The 26,809-nt window shown below is 36.5% G+C and overlaps 3 protein-coding genes across 5 annotated transcripts; 1 reads left to right on the top strand and 2 right to left on the bottom strand.

The window, feature by feature from the left end:
• The first annotated feature begins 5,437 nt into the window (after positions 1-5,437).
• On the top strand, positions 5,438-9,429 carry LOC137737443 (leucoanthocyanidin reductase). 2 transcript variants are annotated; one of them, XM_068476914.2, is made up of 5 exons: positions 5,438-5,777; positions 5,895-6,035; positions 7,057-7,294; positions 8,388-8,591; positions 8,881-9,429. In XM_068476914.2, the coding sequence occupies exons 1-5, from the start codon at positions 5,574-5,576 to the stop codon at positions 9,150-9,152; spliced, it is 1,059 nt and encodes a 352-aa protein (XP_068333015.2). In that variant the 5' UTR covers positions 5,438-5,573; the 3' UTR covers positions 9,153-9,429. The 2 variants fall into 2 exon arrangements, with proteins under 2 accessions (XP_068333015.2, XP_088539060.1); XM_088682934.1 differs by lacking the exon at positions 8,388-8,591 and having other exon boundaries at positions 8,881-9,293.
• Positions 9,430-9,573: 144 nt separating this feature from the next.
• On the bottom strand, positions 9,574-14,605 carry LOC137737442 (uncharacterized). Of its 2 annotated transcripts, XM_068476912.2 has the most exons (14): positions 14,220-14,605; positions 13,280-13,370; positions 13,049-13,133; positions 12,840-12,909; positions 12,605-12,674; positions 12,112-12,181; positions 11,945-11,990; positions 11,590-11,839; positions 11,297-11,502; positions 11,068-11,142; positions 10,450-10,510; positions 10,217-10,297; positions 10,034-10,113; positions 9,574-9,912 (listed from the first exon to the last, which is right to left on the bottom strand). In XM_068476912.2, exons 1-14 carry the CDS (start codon positions 14,354-14,356, stop codon positions 9,834-9,836), a joined length of 1,401 nt encoding a protein of 466 aa, XP_068333013.2. In that variant the 5' UTR covers positions 14,357-14,605; the 3' UTR covers positions 9,574-9,833. The 2 variants fall into 2 exon arrangements, with proteins under 2 accessions (XP_068333013.2, XP_088539059.1); XM_088682933.1 differs by lacking the exon at positions 14,220-14,605 and having other exon boundaries at positions 13,270-13,371.
• A 7,508-nt stretch (positions 14,606-22,113) lies between these two features.
• LOC137738172 (basic helix-loop-helix (bHLH) DNA-binding superfamily protein) lies at positions 22,114-25,395 on the bottom strand. The gene is made up of 2 exons (XM_068477798.2): positions 24,372-25,395; positions 22,114-23,499 (listed from the first exon to the last, which is right to left on the bottom strand). Exons 1-2 carry the CDS (start codon positions 24,948-24,950, stop codon positions 23,005-23,007), a joined length of 1,074 nt encoding a protein of 357 aa, XP_068333899.2. The 5' UTR covers positions 24,951-25,395; the 3' UTR covers positions 22,114-23,004.
• Between the last annotated feature and the right edge of the window lie 1,414 nt (positions 25,396-26,809).

Raw genomic sequence — 26,809 nt, 5'->3', positions numbered from 1 at the left:
AAATGATAGATGGTTCGTTTAGTCAATCGTTTATAGCAAATGACAAATGATTTGTAATACTTCTAACGATTTCGATCATTTATTATTATACAGTTCAATGACTAAACGATTTTATATATTTTTTTTTGTTGTTGCAAAAATAATCCTTACAGATTGATTGATAATACAAACAATTCTAATCATAAACACAAAATTTTATGAATTAGTCACAGGCTGTTTTGCGGATTTGGACTCCCTTCAAAACGTTTTAAGCATGGCCAACTGGCCAAGTATTGTTCATCATTTACCAAAGATAATCAACCTCATCAAAGTTGAAAACCATTGAAGGTCAACATATGTCAACTTTCATACGGATTACAGAGAATGTCGCGTACATGTACAATGTAATACTAGTTTAAAGTTTTTTGCGCATACTGATTGATTAATTAAATTATCATGGAAATAAAGATCTATTTCTTTTTCTTTTTCTTTTTTTAATGGAAACGATAGTGGTTTCATTGAGATTGAAAACAGATCATACAGAATCAAAGAGGGCACCCACAATCAAATCCGGGGGCTCCTCAAACCAACAAAATTCCGAGCAAGAAGAAGGAGCAAACTTGGCAATACGATGAGCCGTGTCATTTGCAGACCGGCGAACCTAACAAACCTATGAAGCTTCAAATCCCCTCAAGCTAGTTCGGATGTCATCTACTAATAAGTCCATATTGTTGAAGATAGTGCCACATCAGATGCCATCTCAGCAATTCTATTATGCCACCTCAAATATATTGTTAGTTAGTTAGTAACTGTCAGCTAGCTTAAGGACTAAGAGTCTATATAAGAAGATTGTAAGGCTACTGTATACATCAATTCAGTATCAATGTAATTAATTACTTTCTCTCTCTCTCTCTCTCTTATTTTCTTCTCTCTTTTCTTCTTTGATACATGCTTTTTCTGCATTTCTGTGCTTCTCTGCACTACTGTTAACATGGTATCATCACCGAGGGTTCGATCTTCGGGATTGTTCTTCCGTTGTGATTGTTGAGGATTTCTTCCTACTTCGCTGGGGTTTTCTGTAGCTGATTTGTTGAAGCTTCTGTGATGGAGTTTTCTGATCATCCACTCAAGTCTCAGGTTTTGTTACTCAATTCTGCACTCCATTTGTTTGCTTAAATGTTGCACTGAAAATTTCCTTCTTGATGGCATTTCTTGTATGCCAGTTTGTTTGATAAGGTCGATAGCCATTTTTTGTGAGATTGTTGAAGGAATACAAAGGCCAATAACCATTCCTTTCTACTGTTTGACTAGTTCTTATTTGAGATTTGTGCACTCGAAAAAGGCCGATTGCCAAGAGTGTGTTTAATGCAATTTGTTTCCTCCATAAGGCCGATAGCCGGAGTGAAAAGTTATGTCTCAGATATTGTGTGTTACTCCTTAAAGGCTGATAGCCGAAGTAACGTTCTTGAAAAGTTTTGTTTATTGTTATTGTGTGCAACTCCATTAAGGCCGATTGCCGAAGTGCAGTTCTTGTTCCCTTTCTTCATTGAAGGCCGATTGCCGAAGAAGGTTATGTTTCTTGATTTCTGGGATTGTAAAGCTTGTTGTTTGATCATTCTCGATTTTGAACGAAGAAGGATTTGGTCAGAGTAATCAAAATGTTTGAAAATACAGTGGAATATGTGAAAATTGAAGGTCTTCTAGGCATGTTGATTGTGAAATATTGGAAACCTTATCGTAAAGAAAACTTTGCAGTTGATTGACGAATATGAAATTGAACCGTTCTTGAGTATGGATACCTGTTAGTTTAAGTATGGATTTACAGTAGCGATGGTGCTAAATACATGTCATATGTTAAGATTAGCAAGAAGCAGTACGAAATTGTTAATAGCCTGCAGCAATCTAGCAAAAACATTCAGTCCAAGTCTCTTACCTGGATATTAGGTAACATTGATAGCTTTGATGTACAACCATCTGAAGTCTTTGTGGAAGAAGAACAGAAGAAGTTGCATCAACATTGGTTGCAATTGGCAATTAAAGATATCCCGGCAGCTCATGCAAACTAGATTGAAATGCATTTACAGAGACGGCAAATGACAAACTCTTTGGAGAAGGACATGAGGAGCAAAAGCAAGCTCAATTGCTGCAATCTGCAATGCGCCTATTTGTCCATATTTCAGTGTTTGCCATTTGTCCATATTTCACTTTTGAAGCTAGAGTGACAAAGGAAATTTTCACGGCTTACAAAGAATGGGTTAAGACTGAAGATCAAACTATTACAATCTTCAACTTGGGAACCCCAGTTGAGATTGTGGGGGGATGTTGAAGATAGTGCCACATCAGATGCCATCTCAACAATTCTATTATGCCACCTCAAATATATTGTTAGTTAGTTAGTAACTGTCAGCTAGCTTAAGGACTAAGAGTCTATATAAGAAGATTGTAAGGCTACTGTATACATCAATTCGGTATCAGTGTAATCAATTACTTTCTCTCTCTCTCTCTCTTTTATTCTCTTCTCTCTTTTCTTCTTCGATACATGCTCTTTCTGCATTTATGTGCTTCTCTGCACTACTGTTAACACATATGAGAAGCACTTTGCTTGAGGCTGCTAATAGCTTGAACAACCTGCAAAGTGTCACTTTCCACAATAATTCTTGGCAAATTCCTTTACATAGCCCAACAAACACCATCACGAATGTCATCCACTAATAAGTCCATATGAGAAGCACCTTGCTTGAGGTTGCCAATAGCTTGAACAACTTGCAAAGAGTCACTTTCCACAAAATTCCTTTGCATAGCCCAACAAACACCATCACGGACAGGTAACAGTTCAACCATCGTGGGATTTGATGTAGAGGATATTTGACGAACAAAACCTCCAGCATAGCTACCGGCTTAGTCGCGAAATACCGCACCTACACCACCCAGGTTTAAGGCTGCAAGAAAAGAATCATCCACATTGATCTTAATCCACCCAAATGGAGGAGGACACCAATGGGATGACACTTGTATAGGGCGAGAGTGTGGCATTGGTTTAGCCTTGATGACATCATCCAGTTGAAGTCTAGATAAGTGACTAACCAGGGCCGGGCTTTCAATTTTGCCATCCCATAGCAAGGAATTCCTTGCACGCCATATAAAGTGAATGAGAATGAACAATAAAGCAAGCTGATTAGAAGGCAGAGAAGCCAAACATGACGACATCCAATTGGACATAGAGGACAACCCCGGGGGCCTCGGACCCATGTTGAGATGGGAAGAAAAATAAATAGCTTGGGCAAATGGACAGTCACAGAACACATGTAGCGCCGACTGTGAAGAGTAACTACAAAGAATATAAACATTGTCCACCGCCATCCTTTTTTTTCTCCAAATTGGCACAGGTAGGCAAAACATTAAGACAAGCCCTCCAAACGTACATTTTTACCTTACCAGGAATGTTAGCTTTCCAAATGGCTCTCCACATAGAGGTACCCACAGATGTCGGATGCGAAGAAAAAGCCTCGTTACGCAAACTAAAAGCAACTCTGTAAGCATCACATGGTTAAAACAACTCTTTAACCAAATAACGGTTCCAATAAGCCGACTCAGAATGAATCAAATCAGATACGAATTCAACTTCGCGGTCAACCGAAGAAGGTGTGAAAGGATGAAAGAGGTGAGGCCGCTCAAGCCATCAATCTTGCCAAATCCGTATTAATCTGCCGTTACCCACACACCAGGGAGAACCTCTCTCAAGAATTAGAAGAGCTTCCAAAATACCTCGCCAACATGCCAACGGGGCGGCCCCCAAAGATGCCTGCCAGAAAGAGTTGTGCAAGAATAGAAAGAGTTGTGCAAGAATACTTTGCTTTTAACAAGCGGGACACCAAGAACTCAAGATTTTGCAGCAGCCTCCATCCTTGTTTGGCAAGGAAAGCAAGATTAAAACTGTAAACTCGAAAGAAAGAGCCTAATTATTGAAGAGTGATATTATTCCTTTAAATTTCGATCGTCGAAGTGAATGAATTGAAAAATGCCATATAATAAAAATTAACAAAGAGTATATGAGAAGTAAAAAATCGGTACTTGAATAGCATCACCTTATTGTAAACCAAACAGAAACCAATAATATTAATTTGCATGCAATTTTTGTACGAGAAGAATATTATAATTGTAGCGGATAAGCCGATGACACATCTGCCATATGTTTTCCTTTGTTTTATTGGCTAATAAACTGAACTACACTATCATGGTTTCCAGAAAATAAACACTTTTATATGCTGGAAATTAATTGAAATTTGACCAAAACTGAAAATGCAGATAAGAATCACATTAAAGCTCATACTCGCCCCTGGTTGCTGGTGGACTCGTAGATTCCAACTTATCATGTGGCTGTGGGGTCTCAGCACTAGAAGGAAATTCCATTTTCCTATCTTGAAGTTTTTTTTTTTTTTTGGTATTTTCAAGAGTGTAGAATTTGTAAATCATGCAAAGATCGTATCAAGTTAGCAGTAAAAATGGAATTAAGGATTCCGGAAATGTTAGGGTTCATTTGGACAAACGGAATCCAAACTTTGCAGATTTAGATAATATATTATAATGTCAAATTATTTGTTTAGACTGTTGCAGTCCATTTATCCTATATTTGAGCAACGAAAAAACGGAAGACAAATGCATTTCAAATTACTCATAGCATGCAGTTATTTTCATTACATGCATGTTAAATGTATTGCATCTTTTTTTTTTTTTTTGGTTTGTTTGTCAAAAAATGTATTGCATCTAATTATTTAAAATACATTTACATTTTTTTCGTTAATGTTGCAAACTAAGCCTCATTATCATGTCCAAATCATTTTTGCAAATCCCGTAATTCAAATGGAGTTATACAACTCTTCAAGAAACCAATGGAAAAGTTGCTCATCTATGATCAAAAGATCATGGATTCGAATCGTAAAAACAACATTTTTGCTGAGTAGGATAAGTCTGTGTATGATAAATGTTCTCCCCCCCTGATCTAACAAAGCATAAAACATTGCTTGCTTGGAGGTTGCCTTTTTAAGACTACGGAATAATCTCAACTCTTAGCCTTCTAGAATGTACACCATGACTGTGAATTGATTTTCTTCAACTCCAAAAGTAAACAAAATTCGTTGATGTTAAACCCTAGAGGATGGACCTCCGTTAAAGTTGGACAATTAATTAAACTTCTTGCAAATCTTACAAAATAATTAAAGAAGAGCTTGCTAATTGTTTGTATATAGCTACAGCTATCAGTCAACGCATGAAGCAGAATAGTCAGCTACACTTCAAAACATTTGATCATATGATACGATAAAAATACACCTACAAAGATGTTGAAGGGTAGATGAAATTACATCAACGGGCCTTCCCTTTGCCTTATGGCAAAAATAGTAACAAAATCAAAGTATCCATCTATATATAGACAACATATATTCCTCCCTTACTTCACACACTTCACATGCCCCAATCGTGTCAAAAATAACTTGGGAAAAAAGGACTTTTCAAACTTGAGGGCAAAAAAAAACATACAACGAAGACGAAAAGTCAAGGCACTCTGTAGCAGGAAGGAAGAGCTAGCAGCAGCAGCCATGACTGTTTCACCTTCTCTTTCTGTTGCCATAAATGGCAGAGTCCTCATTGTCGGTGCCACCGGTTTCATCGGGAGGTTTGTCGCTGAAGCCAGCCTCGCCGCCGGCCAACCCACGTATGTTCTCGTCCGGCCTGGCCCTCTTCACCCTTCTAAGGCTGACACCGTCAAGTCCTTCAAACACAAAGGCGCTATAATCTTACACGTATGAAAATAATTTTCTGTACATAACGTTTACAAAATATTTTTTATGACTTTACATGTTCATATTTCTTGTTCACTTTACCATGTTTTAATATATTGTAATATCGACCATTTTCAGGGGCTGATTTCTGATAAAACCCTAATGGAGAAGATACTGAGAGAGCATGAAATCGAGACAGTAATATCAGCCGTCGGCGGTGCGACAATATTGGACCAGATTGCCCTAGTCGAGGCCATCGCAGCAGTTGGTACAGTTAAGGTAAATATATTATATCCGACACACAAAAAACACAAATGTATTATATTATGTACTTTTTTTAAAACAAAATATTGTCATTAAAAAAATGTAACAAAATATCTTTATATATTTAGTTTGTTTTGGAATCTTACTCGAGTTCAATTTTTTAAATTTACAAACATTTTTTAAGTTTTAAATTTTGAATTCTTATTTGGCAGGACTTTTAAAAAAAAAATTAGATTTAAAACTAACTTTAAAATATAAGGCATTTTTCAAAAACACTGAGAATAAGTTTTTAGAAAATTTATATCTCAAAAACACTAAAACTGAATTTTTAAAAATTCTCTCTTTTTCTGAAGATCTTTATTTTTGCTTTTTTCTGTCCTCACCTCGATCTCTTTGTTCTCTTCTCATCCTCACCCTCTCTTTGTTCTCTTCTTAATTACATCATCAACCTCTGTCTTATCTCTCTCCTCGCCTTCTTTTTCCTTACTCATCACCCTCGGTGTCTTCTCTCTCATCACCCTCTTTTTCTTCTCTCTCCTCACCTCCTCGCCCTCTCCCAGTCTTTCTTTCTCGTCACCCCCTATTTCCTCTCTCTCGATATTCTCTCTTTCCGATCCTCTGTCCTCCAATTTTTGCTGGAAGTAGCTTGAATTCAAAACAAAAAAAAAAATATTTAAAAAAAAAAATTAACCAAGCAAGTTTTTGAAATTTTTTTAAGAAAATCTTAACAAAGCACTTCTGTTGCTGTTCATTTTTAACGTTATAGACATTTTTACTTTAAAAAGTCATTCCTGATACTATTCACTTACACTTTTATTTTGTCATTTTCATTAAAACTAAAGTTTTTGAGGATATTTTTGTTAGTTTTTTTTTTTTATAAATATTTTGAAAAAAATACTGTTCTTAAAAGATGTTCTGTGAAAAATGCTTTTAGGAACAATTAAAGGTTTTTTAGTGGAATATTAAACGAGGCAGTTATGTTGCTGAGGTTTTTGATGATTTTGTAAATATTTTTTCTGCAAAATTTATGTTGCAGAGGTTTTTGCCTTCGGAGTTTGGACATGATGTGGACAGGGCTGATCCGGTTGAACCAGGGCTCACCATGTATGTGGAGAAACGCAAGGTTAGACGTTGGGTCGAGAAATCTGGGGTGCCCTACACATACATTTGCTGCAACTCCATTGCCTCTTGGCCCTACTTTGACAACACACACCCTTCTGAGGTTCTCCCACCGTTGGATCGGTTCCAAATCTACGGTGATGGCACCGTCAAAGGTATATGGTACACACCTAGTCATTTTTGTGTGAATTTGTAGCATATGATAATACTTGCATTCGAGTTAATTTTTTTATTTGCAAATAATGTATCTTTAACGTAGATATTTTATAATCAGAACCGTTTAATCTCTTAATCTTCATTTGAAGTTTATCTTAAAAAAAAAAAAATCATTTAAATCGTTATTCAAATGTATCAAATAAATCAATGATGTAGGTACCAAATTACCAATAACATATTCGTTATATATTTTTTATTTTCCAATTAATTAGGGGTACAAGTGTTTTTTTGTCTTTTCCATTTAATTTGTGAATTTATTAGTGACTAGCCTCTTGCCTTGACTTATTTTATTTTATTTTTTATTTATTAGTCTAATATATATTATTTATTGTTTTGATTTTTAATTTATTTTGTTTTATTTAATATTGCTTTTTATGAAACTATTATTTTTTTGAACAAAATATGAAACTATATAACAAAAAAAAATATATATATATATATATATAGTTTCATAATTGAAGATTATAATTGAGGACATGAAGTTACTTGTAGGCTTGTTTTCTTCTATATTTTGGACTCTTATCTTTTAGGAGGCGAATTTTCTTGTCGATGTTATTACTAGCATTTGACGCTCCATTCATGATACTTATACTAGGATAGGTCTTTACCCACAATTGCAAGAAATGATTTTCTCTTTGATTGTACTAAAAACTGTTGCTATCAATGTTTCTTTGAATAAATTTATTTTTCCATAATAAAAAAATATTATAATTTAGAAAATAATAAACTGACTAACCAGTCCCACTACACAGTGATTATTTTTATTTTGTCAATTTGTTTTTTTTTTCTTTTAAAATCATAATGAGAGAGACAATTCTAAAATTATAAAAAAAATATCATTTTTTCTTCTTCTCCCTCTGTATATAGACGATAAATATTGCAATAATCTTTTCCCATTGTCCTTTCTCATCTGTTGCTGTTGTGCCGTGCCCGTGCCCGTGCCTAACCCACCCAAAGTTCGGGCCCACTGTGTTCGGTCCCAATGTTTATCCACTAAAAGAAATATGTTTGGTGTTTTATTTTCGTACACAGCCTATTTTGTAGACGGTACGGATATTGGAAAATTCACAATAAAGACCGCGAAGGACATCCGAACAATCAACAAAAATGTTCATTTCCGACCGCCGAGCAATTTATACGACATCAACGGGCTTGCATCTCTGTGGGAGAAGAAAATTGGCCGGACTCTCCCTAGAATCACCATCACTGAAAATCACTTACTAGCCCTTGCTGCAGGTCACTTCCCTTTTTACTCTTCACCAACATTTGATTAGGCATGTGTTTGGGACCAATCTTTTGGTGCCACGAATTAATATATACATGCATATGTAAGTTACGTCAGTTAACATCATGGATTATATATCTTTCTCGAAGCTTGGATACAGGAAGCCGAAACAAAATTAATCCGATCAACTGACCTAACCTACATGTGAAGATTAGACTAGTTTAGAATACAATATATAAACCCTATTAGGTTGGCAAGTTTGCATGTACTTTGTAACAAGTTAGAGTTTACTAATTGCAGAGAATCGTATACCAGAAAGTATAGTGGCATCGTTCACGCATGACATCTTTATCAAAGGATGTCAGGTGAATTTTGCAGTGGAGGGGCCTCGTGATGTGGAAGTGGGAACTCTCTACCCTGGAGATTCTTTCAGGACCTTGGATGAGTGCTTCAATGACTTTCTTCTCAAGTTGAAGGACAACCTAGAGCTAGTGCAGGAGGAGAAGGATCAGAAAGTCTCCACCAAAAACGCCGTCGTCGAGTCCAGGGCTGTCACTCCCACTTGTGCTTGATCAATCTATCAGAATCAAGACTGTTGATCAAATTCATGTTCTTGATTTACTCCCACTAGAAAAGAAAGTTCAACAGTTTGGGGGTTCCTAGGGTTTCTTCAAAGAAGATGCTAATTTGGTTGTTTGGCTGCTGGACAATGAAACTGGATTTTCATTTTTACATTGTTAAAAAGGATTCCAGTTTCTTGTCGTTGTTAGATATTTCAATGTAATAAGTCTGGTAAATTATGTGAGGTGATTGATTATTCAATATGATGACGGATTTCTTCTCCCATAAGTTTGCAATATTTTAGTAGGATTTTACGTTATCAAGTTGACGAGAACAGTGCATGCCCTTTGGCTTACATTAAAGAATTCATCTTTCTGTAGTTTAAATTAGGTTAAAATATTGCGAACCAAAACAAAAAGCAAAAAAAAAAAATCAAGATGAACAGAGCTTTTTACCTTTCAAATGGTCGCATTCTCAATCGTGACTTAGACAGATTGTGTGTAAAATATGGACAGGTAAGCTCAATCAACACTTTTGAAATTTGTGACTATATCGCCATCATATTTACAATTTTTGGTATTATACCACAACAAAAAGGGCATGGTTGAAAGAAAAATTTCCAGCTTCCAATTGCTTGTCTCGACCTAGTATCCGAAAATCACAAGCAACAACTGCTGGTCTTCGGGCATACTTTACACATGAGATATCGGCACTCGCTGTTCAATGCAGACACGACATATGGGGCACTTTTTACACTTCTCACAGCAAGTGCTGAGAATGCGTTAAAAACACTGAATTGGTGAGTAAAATCACCATAACTTGTAAACGATGGAAAATAATATGCTGTAAGGGTGGAAACAAGTAGCTGTGAAAGGGTACATGAAGAAGGTACCTGCACAGAACATGATGCCTGCATGGAAGCAGGACCATATTAATCTGTTCTTCAAAGCATACTCTACATAGGATCTTTTCCTGCAGGATTCATCGAAAGCAGGTAGGCTTGTGACATTTATGAAATCAACATTGAAATTTTTGTATATATTTATAATATTAAACGTCGCTGTTGAAGCATTACATTCTGAAGTCTTTCATACTCCTGCTGGCTAAATTTCGTGATTTCTGTTTGCTCACTGAGTGCAGCTTGCAGTTTCCAAATCTGAGATAGAAAAATAGAAGTATTTAAAGAACTATTATAAGCTGATATTACATGTATCCAATATCAATTAGACAGTAAAACAATGCCGAAACCAAGACAAATGGTTCGATTAAGAGGTAGCCGTCGGCCAATAGAATCAAAATAGTGTTCACCTCCTCAACAAGGTCCGATCTAGGCAACTTCTTCACTATATCAGGTGAAAAAGTGTTATACCTGAAAGAAAGATCAAAGCAAGGATTGACAATGATGACTTTGCAAGATACATCTACTTTCATGCAACGTAAGGGGCATGTTTGTATGCAACAGAACTTGCAAGGAAAAAAAACACATAAGAATCAAAACTGCAACATATTCTATAAATGCATAAGAATCAAAACTGCAACATATTTTAGCAACTGACGTGATGGCAATACGAGGCACAAACAGCAGGACCTGTCAAGATTACTGAAGGATAAAAATGTATAGCAATAACTACATTGTAATTTCAGGAGAAAAGAAAACGACCATTATAATTCCATTGAGAAATCCTTCATATGTGGTGTGCATTAACACGCCTTGCAGAATATCAAGCATCTATGTTTACCACATAAGAACGCACTCAAAGCGCAGCATCTACAGATTTTACACAACATTTTGAGGTCCTTAAAACTTCTAAGTAAAAGTATACAAGGACTCTTTAATATCGTTTAAAAAAGAAGGCAGGCGGTATGGAGAAAAATTGCTTAATATTGCAGAAAAAATGCAGTTATGAATGTATAGAAATCACAGACCCTGAAGCCTCTGCACAATACAGTCTAGCCTGTTCCTCTCGACTTCTTTCGTCAATCGACCACCAGCCCAATAACCTGCCAACAGGATGGATCATAACCAACAAGCCAACAGGATGAAATGAATCATAACCAACAATTTAGACAATAATTTTAATTTGCTTACAGCTCGTTGGAGTAGAGATCTCCAGAGAACATTTAAATTTTCCATTTCCAAGAAATAAAGCCTTACCTTGAACCATGGCGATAGAACCCAAAATACTCGCGAACTTTTGATGCTATGTCCAAGTATCTTACAGAAAAAACTCCATCATGTACTAAAAGAACAATTTTCTCTGTTAATCTATATGCAGAAAACAAAAGACCGGTTCCTTGCACTAAAAGAAGAGGAGCAAAAAGAACTGGAACTGGGATATGCCTAGCAGCCGATGGCCTCCCCTGAAACGACAAATATACTTGAGATGATGACATGTTGAGAACATTCCAAACTATCAACAAATAGGTTCTTTTAAACGCCTAATATACCTCTAAGTGCATAAAGAGTAGGATCTGGAAAATGATTAGAGGAATTTTCATAATATGCCCACCGATATCCTGCAGGCTGCATACTACAGTCTCGTCTTGATCGTCATCTGAAGAAACAACTAAGCCACTATTCCAGTCAACGTATTTTACATTCATGGAAGATGAACAAGGTTCTTGAATGTGAGCGTGTCTGTGAATAGCTGGATTATACCACTTCGTGCAAACAAGAAAGGCAAAACCCTGTGCAATTCTGTAAAGGGATATACAGAGGTTACTTCAGTAGGTGAAGACAAAGAATACTAAACATAAATTTCAAACATTACTGTATACACAAATGTAAACGTAGTTACAGTACCCAAAGTTTATGAATAAGTCCCACCAGCCTAGAGCAGAAATATCACCTGTATGTCGAATAAAGTTAATCAGGCCGAAGCAATGCATCATGACATGGTAATGTTATTGATAACTGTACGCTAACAAGGAGTATATCACGCAGTAACTACAACTCATAACTAAACTTACCATTTATCTTTAAAAGAGTGAATACTGTGGCAGCAAGAAGGACGACCATGGATATAGAAATCCAGAAGTGCTGGAAGCCAAAGAATGGTAAATTTAGTATAGAAAGTGTAAATGAATTTCCAAAAATACAATATACAGTTATACACAGACAAGGAATATATCACGCAACAATTACCATCTTTATATTCACTGCCTGTGCAAGGGAATGCAGCCTTAATTTACTTGTACAATCCAATATACATACCATTAGAGAAAGAAAAGGTCTTCACTACCATTATTTTTTCTTCTTTCCGAGTAACACATTTAATTATCACTTGTCAGCATGCCACATAAAAGTTACTTGTAATAATACTGCAAATTTGCCAGAGCAAATGGACTACCGTATATTCAAGTCATACTCGCCACTTGCATTCATTTAAGACAATTATTAATAAGAACAAGAAATGCACTCTCCCAACTCAATCGTCATTTGAAAACATAGTGGAAAACTTACAGGAAGCGTTTCCCATATCACATCATCATTCGCATGTTCATCGTCTCCAGGCATTAGAGCCTTACACATCCTACACAATAGAAACATTAATTACTTAAACTGTATTACAATTTCCTTAACAGAAACATCACATAATACAATGCAAGCTACACAGTCTTACAGAACCAATTAACAAGATTCTTCGTCTCAGGTCGATGTTCAAATTTGGAAATATGATTGGAAGAAATACAGATACCTGACATTATCAAATAGAATTGCTAGTTCAAATGCCAACAAGGGTGCAAAGACAATCTTCAAGCTTACAACTGCACACATTAAAATTCCAAGAAGTAATCATAAGTGACAGTTTGATAATTCCTTTATTGACCAACCGAAAAGTAAACACGTTATAGATAAAGAACATGATTTCAATGATCCCTGTCATTAAGTATGCCGCCTGTATACCATATCTGCTCTGAAGGTATATACAAAGCATTAGTTCAAATGCGACAAGCAATGGTGTCGCCATGACAGCATGAAAAGGTGCCCACTGCCCATAAGAAAGAGATATTTACTTTTTCGTTGCTCGACTTTAAACATAAATAAATAAATTGGATCGTCTATGAAAAAAATGATCATACACAGTGGGGACAAATGCAAAAAATAAAAATAAAAAATGGACATACTAACTCATACATTGCGATCATTAGGGAGCTTTGGAGCAGGTAACGAAAATCTGCCTCGTGCTACAACTACATGGAAAAGCCACAGAGGGGATAATATGATCCTGCAGTATTACGAAAACAGAACAATATATATTAATCAAAACCAAAAAAGCCAGCTGAGCTTTGGGAGTTTTAGAGATAGTTATGCTTCATCAAGATATTCAGAACCCTCGAGACAACTACAAGTGACAGAACCTAAACCATATGCAGTTTTCTTACATGCGATGGCCTCAAAAGGTTCTTTCTACAACCTTCACTAATCAGCCACAACTACAATGCAAACGCAGCAGCCACTACAACCATGGCAACAATGAATGGCTTACACCTTGTTAATTTCCTAACTGAATTCGTACGTTTTCAACTCTGTTTTTATAGATTTGATAGTGCATGGGTCTGATTGAATTATCTTACAAAATGGATTCATTGAGCTAATGAAATTGCGGATGCCGAAATATTATAGTCCACATAAGAATTTGAAACAAAAAGCATAACAAAACCTAACTAAAAACATCAAATAAAATCCAAAGATCTCGATCAACAACCTTCCACGATCATCGAAAATGCATGCCCAATAGAATCACCTACGAGCTCAAGAATGTAACTTTTTAAATTAATAAGCAGAACCCACAAGTTTTTTACTCGAATATTGAGGGGGATTCTCAGCAATTCACTCTCTAAATAAAGAAATTTGAACCCACAAAGGTAAAAACTTCACAAACTCACAAATGGGCACCTTAGTTTCACAGTACAATGCAGTAAAAGACGATAAATTACAGTCTCTTAATACTCTCTGGTAATAAAAAATTCAAACGCATATGAAAGATTCCGTTTTTCCCCTTTTATTTTCTCTCAGTTTCTCGGCAGCCAAACAACAGACAAGAAAAATGCAAAGGGAAGAAAAAATAACGAACCACCAAGAGTAGCGGACGGAACGGTGGAGTTTGAGAACGAGGAGAATCGTGAACGTGAAAAGGGAGGCGTGGGCGACAAGTGTTTGCAAAGACTTGGCCACCGATCTCCACGTCATCACTCTCCTCTGAACCAACATTTTCCAGAAACTACTGCAAAGAAATTAAGGTTCGCTGTCTCCGTATCTCTCTGTCTGCAGAGGACGGATTTTAGAGGGGGAGTGTACGGAAACGGAGAGACGAGCGAAGAAGGGTGTCGGAGGTTTAAAACTGATGAGAGAAAAGACAGGAAAGGAGATTTCTTCGAGGTTTTGCTTGTAGAAGCGTCTTTTGCTTTTGTTTTTTGTTTTACATTCTTCAATTTCACCTTCACGAGAAGTGTTGTTTGCGGGATAAATTTTTAGATGGATAACTTGAAAGTATTTTTAAAACGATTGAAAATATTTTTGAAATACATTTTTAGTAAATATTGAAAGTGTTTTTGAAATCTTTTTTTTTTAAAATGTTTTCAGTCATTTTAAAAGTATTTTTAAGCTAATTCAACATTACTCTTGAACAGCACTTGAAGTGTTTTTCCTAAAAAGCACATTGTGAAATGCATTTGTACAACTCAAAACATAATCATCATAAAATTTTTCAGTTATTTTAACAGCACTGTCAAACGAGCTTACGAGCACAACTTAAAAACAAAGAATCAAATGATCAATTGTCAAAAGAAAAAGAAAATCAATTGATTAATGAATTAAACAAATTGAGTTTTAACGAAAAGTCCACGACACTGTTCACTTAAACGAAAAACCATATTTTTACACTAAAAAGTCAAACCTAGTACTATTCACTTTACCCTTTATTTTGTCATTATCGTTGAAACTCAAAATTTTCAAGTCCCTTTCATTAGTTTTTCTTTAAACAAATAATAAAAAAGATCTTAGATTAAATTAAGAAGATACTTTACAATCCTTTTGGCTGTTTGTTTTGATTGATTAACAATCCACCCCCTGAAATGGACAAATTGTATTGAATATATTTATGGAGAAAAGAACAGAAATGATGACTCTGCATAACAAACTTCATCCTTTCACACTTTGTATAATTCAGCGGCAATTTTCTCAGTAAATAACAACACCGGCCGGAAGAAGATCATCACGTGAAACAAAATAAGCATGCATAAATAACCCAATTTATAAATTAAATATAAAATTCATTTTAATCCTTAAAAAAGATGAGTTTTAGACTATAACCTTGTGTAAGATTAAAATCCAATTTTAGTCCCTAGTACATTTAATCATCTCATTTATTAGTTATATTTTGATGTTTTATTTATCTTTTTATTCCTATTTTAATGTATTAATTACATTTAAATATAATTTATCATAATATTTTAATGTCTACATTTAGGCAACTAATTTTTTTTTTTTTTTAATAATATACAGTCCTGTCACATCCCGGTCTCCCACCTTGAAGATATTGTCCGCTTTGGCATTCCCTCTGGACTATGTCGCAGCAGAGCTACCGCACGGTTTTGTTCTTGTGGCCGAGTGTTAGTCCGCAGACCACATCTCCTACCACAAAAGGCCTCTTCAAAGTTGAAGCACCATGCATGGATATATAAGGCCCAAAGACCACGCCCTCACGGGCGATGTGGGATACTACAATCCACCCCCCTTAAGGAGCCCGACGTCCTCGTCGGCACACCACGACCGTGAGTCTGGCTCTGATACCAAATTGTCACATCCCGGTCTCCCACCTTGAAGATATTGTCCGCTTTGGCATTCTCTCTGGACTATGTCGCAGCAGAGCTACCGCACGGTTTTGTTCTTGTGGCCGAGTGTTAGTCCGCAGACCACATCTCCCACCACAAAAGGCCTCTTCAAAGTTGAAGCACCAGGCATGGATATATAAGGCCCAAAGACCACGCCCTCACGGGCGATGTGGGATACTACAATCCACCCCCCTTAGGGAGCCCGACGTCCTCGTCGGCACACCACGACCGTGAGTCTGGCTCTGATACCAAATTGTCACATCCCGGTCTTCCCACCTTGAAGATATTGTCCGCTTTGGCATTCCCTCTGGACTATGTCGCAGCAAAGCTACCGCACGGTTTTGTTCTTGTGGCCGAGTGTTAGTCCGCAGACCACATCTCCCACCACAAAAGGCCTCTTCAAAGTTGAAGCACCAGGCATGGATATATAAGGCCCAAAGACCACGCCCTCACGGGCGATGTGGGATACTACAGTCCAATAACAATTTCGTATGTTCTTCATTTAGGTACATTAATATATTTGAATATTTCATTATATCCATCGATACAAACATATAGGTACATTAAACATATACATGCATTTCGGTACATACATTTTGGTACACACATTTGAGTTTTTATTTTTTTATTTTTTTTAGTACAACGATATATTTTACACTAAGGCGAGGGGGGTTCGGCTAAACCACACAATGAAGAACTTAATTTGGTATCGAATTCGTCATTCACGAGATTCAAACATAATACCTCTCATTTGAGTATTGACTTTCAGGTACATTAATTCAATTTACTATATTTTGGTACATACATTTCGGTACGTACATTTTGGTACATACATTTCGGTATTGACATTTAGGTATATTAATTCAATATAATACATTTTGGTACGTATATTTCGGTACGTACATTTTGGTACGTATATTTCGGTACATACATTTCGGTACATATATTTCAATACATACATTTCGGTACATATATTTCGGTACATACATTTCGGTACATACATTTCGGTATTGATATTTAGGTACATTAATTCAATATAATACATTTCGGTACATACATTTAGGTTCATTATAATATTTTTCGGTACAATCATGTAGGTACAAAAAAGTCAATTATACATATTTCGGCACAACACAATCATGTATTTATATATTTTGTATCACAAAATTCTTTTAATATTTTCTATGTTCATTTATAATTAAAGAACTAAATATGTGCATATTAATAAAATTAAAATTTAATGTAGAGAGATTAAATAAAAATACACATTAAATAATAAAAATTGAATATAAATTTTGATAAAAGTACACTTCAAGCACTAGGTTTTTTTTAAATTTTAATCTTTTGCAAGGACTAATGTCACATTCCGCCCCAGGCAGGAACACTTCCCGAACCCGACTCTACTGTAGCACGATATTGTCCATTTTGGGCCCCCAGCACACCCTCACGATTTTGTTTCTAGGAACTCACACGAGAACTTCCCAGTGGGTCACCCATCATGGGAGTGCTCTTGCGCGCTACTCGCTTAACTTCGGAGTTCCAACGGAACCCGAAGCCAGTGAGCTCCCAAAAGGCATCGTGTTAGGTAGAGATGAGAATATACATATAAGGATCACTCCCCTGAGCGATGTGGGATGTCACAATCCACCCCCCTTAGTGGCCCGACGTCCTCGTCGGCACACCACGACCAAAGTTAGGCTTTAATACCAAATTGTCACATCCCGACCCAGGCAGGACCACTTCCCGGACCCGACTCCACTGTAGCACGATATTGTCCGCTTTGGGCCCCCGCACACCCTCACGGTTTTGTTTCTAGGAACTCACATGAGAACTTCCCAGTGGGTCACCCATCATGGGAGTGCTCTCGTGCGTTACTCGCTTAATTTCGGAGTTCCAACGGAACCCGAAGCCAGTGAGCTCCCAAAAGGCCTCGTGCTAGGTAAAGATGAGAATATGCATATAAAGATCACTCTCCTGAGCGATGTGGGATGTCACAACTAATGTTCAAAAACCCCTTTATAAATTACAATAAATTTAAAATAACTATTTACCGTCGTTACAAAATATGAACAACTTTGATTATAAGTCGAAGTTTTATAAATCAACAACAAACATTTTAGTAGGAACTCCTACTCATCTTTTGAAAAGTCAAATATCACCTTTTTTTTCTTTGTACATTTTTATTATCAATCATCCGAGGAAGGGCGGCTACCTCCATCCTAAACCAAGACATACCGTAAATCCTTTTAAAAACTTACAAAGAAGGTCTTAACCTCTTTTTTTATTGATATAAAATTATATTCAATATATACATGTTGCTAAACACATTTCCTCTTATCCATATATCATCATACAATTTAGGGTTCAACTTTTGCCCGTCTATTATTTCACGAGGATGGGGCCCAGAAACGAAGCTTCCTCACACAACTCACTGTCGGAACTAGGAAAATACCAAAACTAAATAAAATACTTCTATCATTTACTTTTGGTCAGAAAACTTGAAAACGATTTTTTTTTTTTGGTCAAAATAGAAACTTTCATTACTTAAAAAAAAAAAAAAAACTACTAAATGAAACAGAAAGTCCAAAGTAGTCCAAATACAAGTATAGCCCATAAGAAAATACGACAGAAAGAGCAAACTCACACAATCTGGAAGATTGCTACCTCCACCACAACATTTGTGCTGTTATTGTCGAATCTGCCACTACCTACAAGAGGAAGAACCACGAACAAGCTAGAGATGAGGGGCATAATTAGTATAATATTTAGAATAAACATAGCTTATTGTTTTTCTACTTCAACTTTTCTAGTAGTTTGTGTTTATGATCTTATTTAAAAATAAAAATATACACTAAAGTTGGGTTATTCTTTCATTTCTAATTGGTGCAATAAAAAAATTATTGAGGTTGGAACATGGAGATAGCACTACGGGCCATTAAGAAGTATTGAGTTTTGCTTCCGTCACAAACTGATCACGGATTACGTCAGCGTTGTTTCCAACCCACTGCAACATTAGATCAGGTTAACCCAAACTTCAGGGCCCAAAAAAGCTTCAAGACCTTATGCTGCTCGACCCAAAATGTACATCTCTTTCTCATAATTTCTATAACTTTGATATAGTTGCTATTGTATGATACTTGACAAATTGCTTAATAAAAACTTAGAGGTCTTTTAGTTGTACTTCAAGATGAATGAAAACTTTTTTGGTGAAAGTGTTTTTGGGTTTCAAAAGCACTTACAGTGCTTCCTGCAAGAATTGCCAGTTATATATTTTTTGCAAGAAACACTTCAAGTATTTTTTCAAGATTTACTTGCATTTTTACTAGACATTGGTACCAAAAACACTTTCATCAAAAGCGATTTCAGTAATTTAAAAGCGTTTCCAAACGAGCTCTATACATGATAGATAGATTTGATTTTGTTCATTGCCATTAGCCGAAGCGGCATGCATGCTTCATCTTGCCACGAGGAGGAAAAATTCATACTCCCAATTACTTGTTCCTACTACTAATTAATAGTTAAGCCTTATATATTCATTTAAGTTTTATAACTGAATCATTGGGTGGTTTAGAATACCACATAATAAAACTAATCTGAAATTGTGGATAACCTTATTTTTTATCAATTAATCTGACCAATTCCAGTGGGACAACCGTTTTAACACATTATTTATCCAGCACTCCTTGCTAATGACAACAGTTTTCCAATAATTTATATATGAACCAGCAGGTGTATTATATCCAATAAAAAGTTGGAATTGGACGCACAGCGCCAATCGACCAACATACACGATTATGAATTCTCGAAATCTCTAAATGCATTTCAACTTCTGTTTCAAATTTTCGGAAAATATTTGGATTCAAAATTTTCAAATTCAAATTTGAAAGTTTTATAGTCGGAATCAGAAACACAATTCCAACTTACAACCTTATAAACGATCGAGCTATAAGGCAATACCTGCATGCAATGACGTTGTCATTAATAGTTTTTCGAGTACGTAGTGCTGGGTTTCCCGAGTATATATTCGTATCCATTTAATGACGTTTCACATAATCGAGTAAAAACAATTATGCAGATCTGTAGTAATCTTCCCTCGAAAATATAATTATTCCACACAGATATAGGGAATAAGTTCATGCATTTCATAATTTTCATTTACATTTTGAAATTTACGTATCAAGTTTTTAGGGTACTTCACGTGGAGAGATTTTTTAATATACACGAGAACATGATCCGATACACAAAATGTTATAATATAATTGGTTGAATTTTTTTTTCAGGAGCATTTTGGCTCACCACCATAACTATAGTCTATAGTGCAAGCTCACCATTCATTTAATTAATTGACACGTGTTATTTCATCTAACTCTAGTTAACTTTCACAATAAATGTTACTTTGTAAATTTTGAAGAAAATTAACCAAGGTTAAGTGAAAGGACACGTGTAAATTGATTAGGTGTATGGTAAGCATACATCATAGTTTATGATGGTAAGCAAAAATGCACTTTTTAAAAAAAAAAAATTCTAACCAATTGTATTATAACACTTAGTGTATCAAGCCCCGTTTCCGGCACACTAAATCAAGTGTATTGGTCGAGTTCAAATCTTCTGCATCCAAAATCTTCCTTGGCCTCTCCGTGTCTTATATACTTGAGCAACACGTGTCTCTTTTACTTTAATTTTTTATTTTTTATTAAAAAGATAAGTTGAAAAGTTAACAATGTTAAATGAGGTTCAAATGATTGGCCAAATGCTAACAAATGGGATAGATCACATAAAAGCCTTTGAGTGCAGAAACACAATAAACGATCGAGATAAGGCAATATTTGCATGTAATGACGTTGTCATAAACTGTTTTTCGAGTACGTAGTGCTGGGTTTCCCAAGTATATATTCGTATCCATCAAATGACGTTTCACATAATCGAGCAAAAACAATTATGCCGATGCAGTAATCTTCCCTCGAAAACATAATTATTCCACACAGATCTAGGTAATAAGTTCATGCATTTCATATTTTCATTTACATTTTGAAATGTACGTATCAAGTTTTTAGGGTACTCCTCATAAAGTGGAGATATTATTTCATTGTGCATGAGAACACAGTTCGGTTCACAAAGAGTTATAATATAATTGGTTAAATTTTTTTTTTTCAAATTTTTAACCAATTGTATTATGACACTTAGTGTACCATATTACGTTTCTGGCACATTTAATCTATGTATTGGTTGAGTTCAAATCTTCTGCATCCAAATTTTCTTTGGCCCATCTGTGGAGAAATTTTTTATTGTGACTGAAACACGGATGATATACTACGTGTTTTTATATAAGTGGTAGGAAATTTTACTTTTTAAGTTATTAACTTTTTAACACACATATCCCACCATTTGCATAGTGACGTGATGTACCACCCTGTGTTGCGGTCACACTGAAAAATCTCTCATATTTGTGCCTTATATACCTGAGTAACACTGTTAAGTGGAGTTCAAATGATTGGCCAGATGTCAACAAATGGGATAGGTCATAGAAAGGCCACAAAAGATTTTGAGTGCAAAAGATTTCAACTCGTATTGTTCTTTTTAAATATAGAAAATTTGGAATGCACAAAAAAGTTTTGGAGTGCAAATAACACTACTCTTTTGTTATTGCATGCCTTTAACCAAAACTCAGCAACATTGCATATGGTGTTTAATTGCAGTGGCAGAAAGCAATGGTGCCTATGCACTGTAGTGTGGGTTCGATCTTACCGCTCACCCTCCTAATAACTAACAATTTAACCAACTAACATTATCGCTTAAAAAAGAAAAACAGCAGCTTTAGTCAGGTGACTAATTTAAGAAAACTTTTGTTATCCCCCAACCAAAGAGAAGGGCAAAAGGAAACTTAAAGGGAGGTGATATTGCGCATCTTCATGCAACCACATACGTAACCATAAGAAGCTAATTAGTAATTACCTTGTGAAATTAGAAGAATATATTGATTAATCCATATCAAGTTATCAACATGCTCTCTCCTCTCTCTCTCCATACACACACACACATATATATACAGATACACTTCGCACATGTTTATATACCAAATATATATACATACACACACACACACACACACACACACACACATCGCACATGTTTATATACCAATAACGAAGTGCATATCTATTCCTCCAAGAAAAGGGGTGACAAAATAAATAGAAGAAGGCATAAAGGATCCAAAAATACACAAAAATATATGTATTAATATGTAGTAGAATATGGACATTCACGAGCAGTACTGTCTATTTAAATCAGTAAATATCAGTGATAAAAGAGGATCTGATAAAACTGAAACATGCATGCCTCGCACTCGCTCGATCCTTAGCGTTTCGATTGCTTTCCATTACTGAACATAGAGCTCATTACCAAAAAGAACAATAGAGTCTGTACGTACGAACTGTGGAGGAAGACTAGAGTGGTAGAGCCATGGCGACCAGTGGCGGTGGCCAATTTTGTTCATGACAAAACGAGATCGTCACCATTATCATTACCACAAGAGAACTGACTAGTGAAACAGTACTAAATATATATAGTTCCACCAGTGCTACAACTGCTCTGCTCAATTCTCTGATTAGATTGAGAGTGATCAACAAAACTAGTAGCAAAAAAACAAAAGCCCCAACACATAACACAGACAGACTGCATCTTTGAGTTGAAAAGGGATCAAATCAAAGACCATGATGCAATTTTAGTTTCTACCTTTGGATTTTATATGAGGTTTCTCTCCTCACGAAAAAGATCCTACTGTTTTTTTCCTTCCTAACAAACCAAAGACCTTCTCTCTCTACGTCTCTCCATCTCTCTCCCACTCTCTCACCAATTTTTTGGAGTAATGCAGGTAGTACACAAACCACACCATCATTACTCATTTGTTCAATCACGGAAATACACCACAACAAACACGACAAACCAACCAAAGAAAAACCCAAACCACCAAAAGAAATAAAAGAAAATTAATTAAAACTAATAAGCCCTAGGCTTCATATTAATTAATCAAAGCGACCTGTGTTCAAGGATATTGATGTTATTAGTCCTTTGTCTCTTAGCACTCCCTGAGGAAGACTGATCCTGATCACCACCACCGCCGGCGGTCTTCTCCATGACCGCCTTCAGCGCTTCTTGTATCGAACTTTTACAGTACTGCTGATGCGGCATTTGTACTTGCTCCCCTCCGCTATTACTTGAGTCCTCTTCTCCGGTTATAAACAACACGTTCTTCACACGTCCGCCGAGTGTTGTGATCTCAGCTTTGAGCGTTCTCAAGCGCAAGGCTTTCAATGTCTTGATTAGGTCGGGCAAGAGATCCGATCGGTCCTCGCAGCAAAGTGAGGCCTTTATCACAAACTTACCGTCCTCGTCCGATTCATCGTCTACTATTAGTTCGTCAGTTTCTGTCGGTACCGGACTCGTCTCGGCGATCAGAGAAGTTTGGCGTTTCAGCTCTTTCACATGTTGTATCACTTCCGCTAGCAATGAAGCTTTGTCCGTCTATATCACAAAACAGAAAAGAGACTTAACAAAAGGCAGAAACCCTATTTATTTGGTTTAATGTTGATTAGTATTGCATTACATGCACTTGAACGAAATAACTAAGAATTTAGGTTAGATAATTAATGTTATTTTGATGAATGGCATGGTTTTTGAAGGAAGATCATGGGATGGGTGCATATAGTGACTGACAAAGGTGCTACTTTGTCTGGCCTTTAATTTCTTTGATTTCTCGAACATGGTTTGACTGATGTGTGATATATATGATATTTCCGGCAAGAATTTTCCATGAGAAGCTTTTTAACTGCTCCATGGTTCCTCTTTATCACATCAACACTTCGACATTACGCTTATTCTTCCTTTTTCTTTGGTTTTTTTTCTTTTTCCTTTCTCACCTCGGAACTACCACACGACTCAGAAAAGAAGAAACCAAAAGAAACAAGAAAAAGGATGGAAAAGCTTATTCATAAAATGTAACCACATTTCTAATGAAAGATAGCTAGGTCTCGACTCTTGATGGAAGGTGCGCATAATCTTAAAGCCTAAATAGAATCTTAAGAAGATCCACAAAGATATTGGATTGAAATTGAAAAGCTAGCTCATTACAAAACAAAACAAGAGAAACCGAAAAAGGGTAGGAAAAAGAGAATATTGTCACACCCTATATAAAATACAAAATGTTGTAGTCCGCTGGAGATGGTGGGTGGGTGATGGATAAGGGAGGCTAGGTTCAAAGTTCGAAAACCTCTATATAACAAAAAAAAAAAAAATACATGTTGTACGCGCATGATAATATCACTTATGTTTGAGATTTTTTTTTTTTTTTTTTTTTTGGTGTCGTTTCAATGTTATTATTTTCAGCATATACTTACTTTGGTGGTGCTGGGCAATAAGCTACGCAACTTGGCGAGATGGTTGTTGATTCTCTCTCTTCGTCTCCTCTCAGCCTCGCTGTGACTCTTAGAAGCGGCGAGTGCCTTGGCGTCCATGATTTCTTGGGCGGTCAACTTTCCTAACTCGGCCTGAAGACCGAAAGGGCCCGAACCGGGTTGAACCATCGGTCCAAGCGTCTCGGACAAAATTCTGAGGTGGTGGTGGTGGTCAGACGCTGAACCGTCGTATGTGAGCTGGAGAGAAGGAGCTCTTCGATTGAAGAAAGAAGCATAGGATGATGACGACGGAATTGGGGGAGGAGTTGAGAGGAGAAATGGGTCGTGGGCGGTTGGGTTGAAGGTGTGGTTCGGTGGGAGAGTCCATGGCTGCAAGATTGGAGGAGGAGGTTGATGATCATGTGGAAAAATCAAACCTTGTTGTTGTTGCATCTGATGATGTTGTTGTTGTTGCATCTGATGATGTTGTTGTTGTTGGAGAAACAAGTGTTCTTGGAAAGCTTGTAGGTTCTGGACTGACTGAGAGCACTCCCCTTGATCTTCTTTCTTCCCACACATCATCTTCCCTTCTCGTGTATATTTCTAGGCTTCTAGCTAGGGTTTCATAAAAAATGAAAGTACTAATTTTAAAAGCCAAGGAATTGAAGAGAAGGATGAAACGGAATCAAGGGAATATAAATATATATGTGTGTGTATGTATATATGGAGGGTTTTGGTGTTTCAGGATGATCAATGTTCGTCTCTCTCCCTCTCTCTCTTGTGGTTTTGTTGTTTTCTCGCTCTATCTCAATCACTCGGGTAGGTTTTTTGATCTGCCACGCCTTTGTGGGCTGTGTTTGTTGGGGTGAGGACCCTTTTTATCCTTGGTTTTCAACTGAGCTTTCCTTTTCCTTTGTGTGCTTTGTTGGTATCTTTTTGTTTCCTTTGGTTTTTTTTTGCTCTCTCTCCTCTCTCAATTCTTTTATCTCTCCCTCTCCCTCTCCCTCTCTCCAAACCTGTGACTCTCTCTGCACCTTTCCACCACTCTAAATATATAGTCTGTTGAGTACTGCTAGTCTCCTTTCCTTTCTTCTTACGGCATTCTCTATCCATTCCATTGCTGTAGCTTTCAGGGTGGGGATGGATCCCATTTCTATTTTATTCATTTATCTTTCCACTATTCATTTTTTTTTATATACACACATTAAATATAATTTAAACCTAAAAGCATAATCCTCCATGTAAAATAAAAAGCATTTTGCTTGTTGCTTTGTGATTGGTTCAAAGCAAATAATTACACTTTGTGAGTGCAGTGGTACTACTTGGAGAGAGAGAGAGAGAGAGGATTGAGTGAAGGAGGAGGTAGCTATATAGAGATGGGAAACACAGGCAGGCAGCACAATTAACCAGAGTGAACACACAACACACAGATTGTCGACCGACCAAAGACCAAAAAGGCTGAGAAGTATCATCATGATAAAAGGCGTAGCCAAACCCTTTTCCTTTTTGTTTTTCTAATTTTTTAAATTTCTTTTTATATTCTTAATTTATATTATTTAATTTTATTATTCATGATTTAAGAATAGGCCTTTCCTTTCGTATATACCTCGGTCAAGTCCCCACGTTCTTCCATACTCTTGGCTATTTCCATGCCACCCTTTCTGCTTCCCCAAGACTATGTAATCATTGTGTCTTGGAGCACACTCCACCACCCCCCCCCCCCTCCTCCTCTCTTCTCTCTCTCTCTCTCTCTCTCTCTCTCTCTCTCTCTCTGAGTATTATACCTTGGTTTTCAGTCTCATATGATATCTCTACAAATACATGGTGTACAATATTGCATATTACTTATGCTTCTTACCTTTTGAGCTTGATATGTTGTACAATTCCATTATCATGGGATATTCGCGTGAAGGAGCAAGTTCAATTTCAAAGGCATCCTTCATACTCTTGTTGTCCTCGTACTCATTAGAGCGACTCAATTACAAGATGAAAAAGTAAACAACATAATACTAAATTATTGAATCGATATACTGTTACAGTAACGTCCTTAGTGCATGTAATTCTTACCTCATAACCTCTTATATATGTCATTAATTATAACTTGTCTGAATTTATTTCTTAGCCACATTCCAACTAAGACAAAATGATGATGAATACTTGGGAAAAATATGAAAAAGTGTATATCATTTGGTAGTTGGTAAGATTTCTCATTGAAACATGAAAGGCCATGGCAACAATAACACCAAGGGGAAGGAGGAAGGGGAATAATTGATGTTTCCAAACACTTTTTGTTGTGTGGCAACTGGGCACGCCATTCCAGGCTCCTCCCTCCTCTCTTGTCAATGTTGTTCTAATCTTGCACCAGGAGCTCTATTTCCCTGCCCCTACTGGTTGCTGGTTGGCCCTAAAGAGGTTTACACCTTCTTTTACTTATCATGCCT

The sequence above is a fragment of the Pyrus communis genome, chromosome 13, assembly GCF_041283825.1.
Source record: "Pyrus communis isolate YQ-2024b chromosome 13, ASM4128382v1, whole genome shotgun sequence".
In the NCBI taxonomy this organism is placed as follows: domain Eukaryota; kingdom Viridiplantae; phylum Streptophyta; class Magnoliopsida; order Rosales; family Rosaceae; genus Pyrus; species Pyrus communis.
The sequence above is the reverse complement of the archived record's forward strand: the minus strand, read 5'-3'. Positions and strand labels throughout refer to the sequence as shown.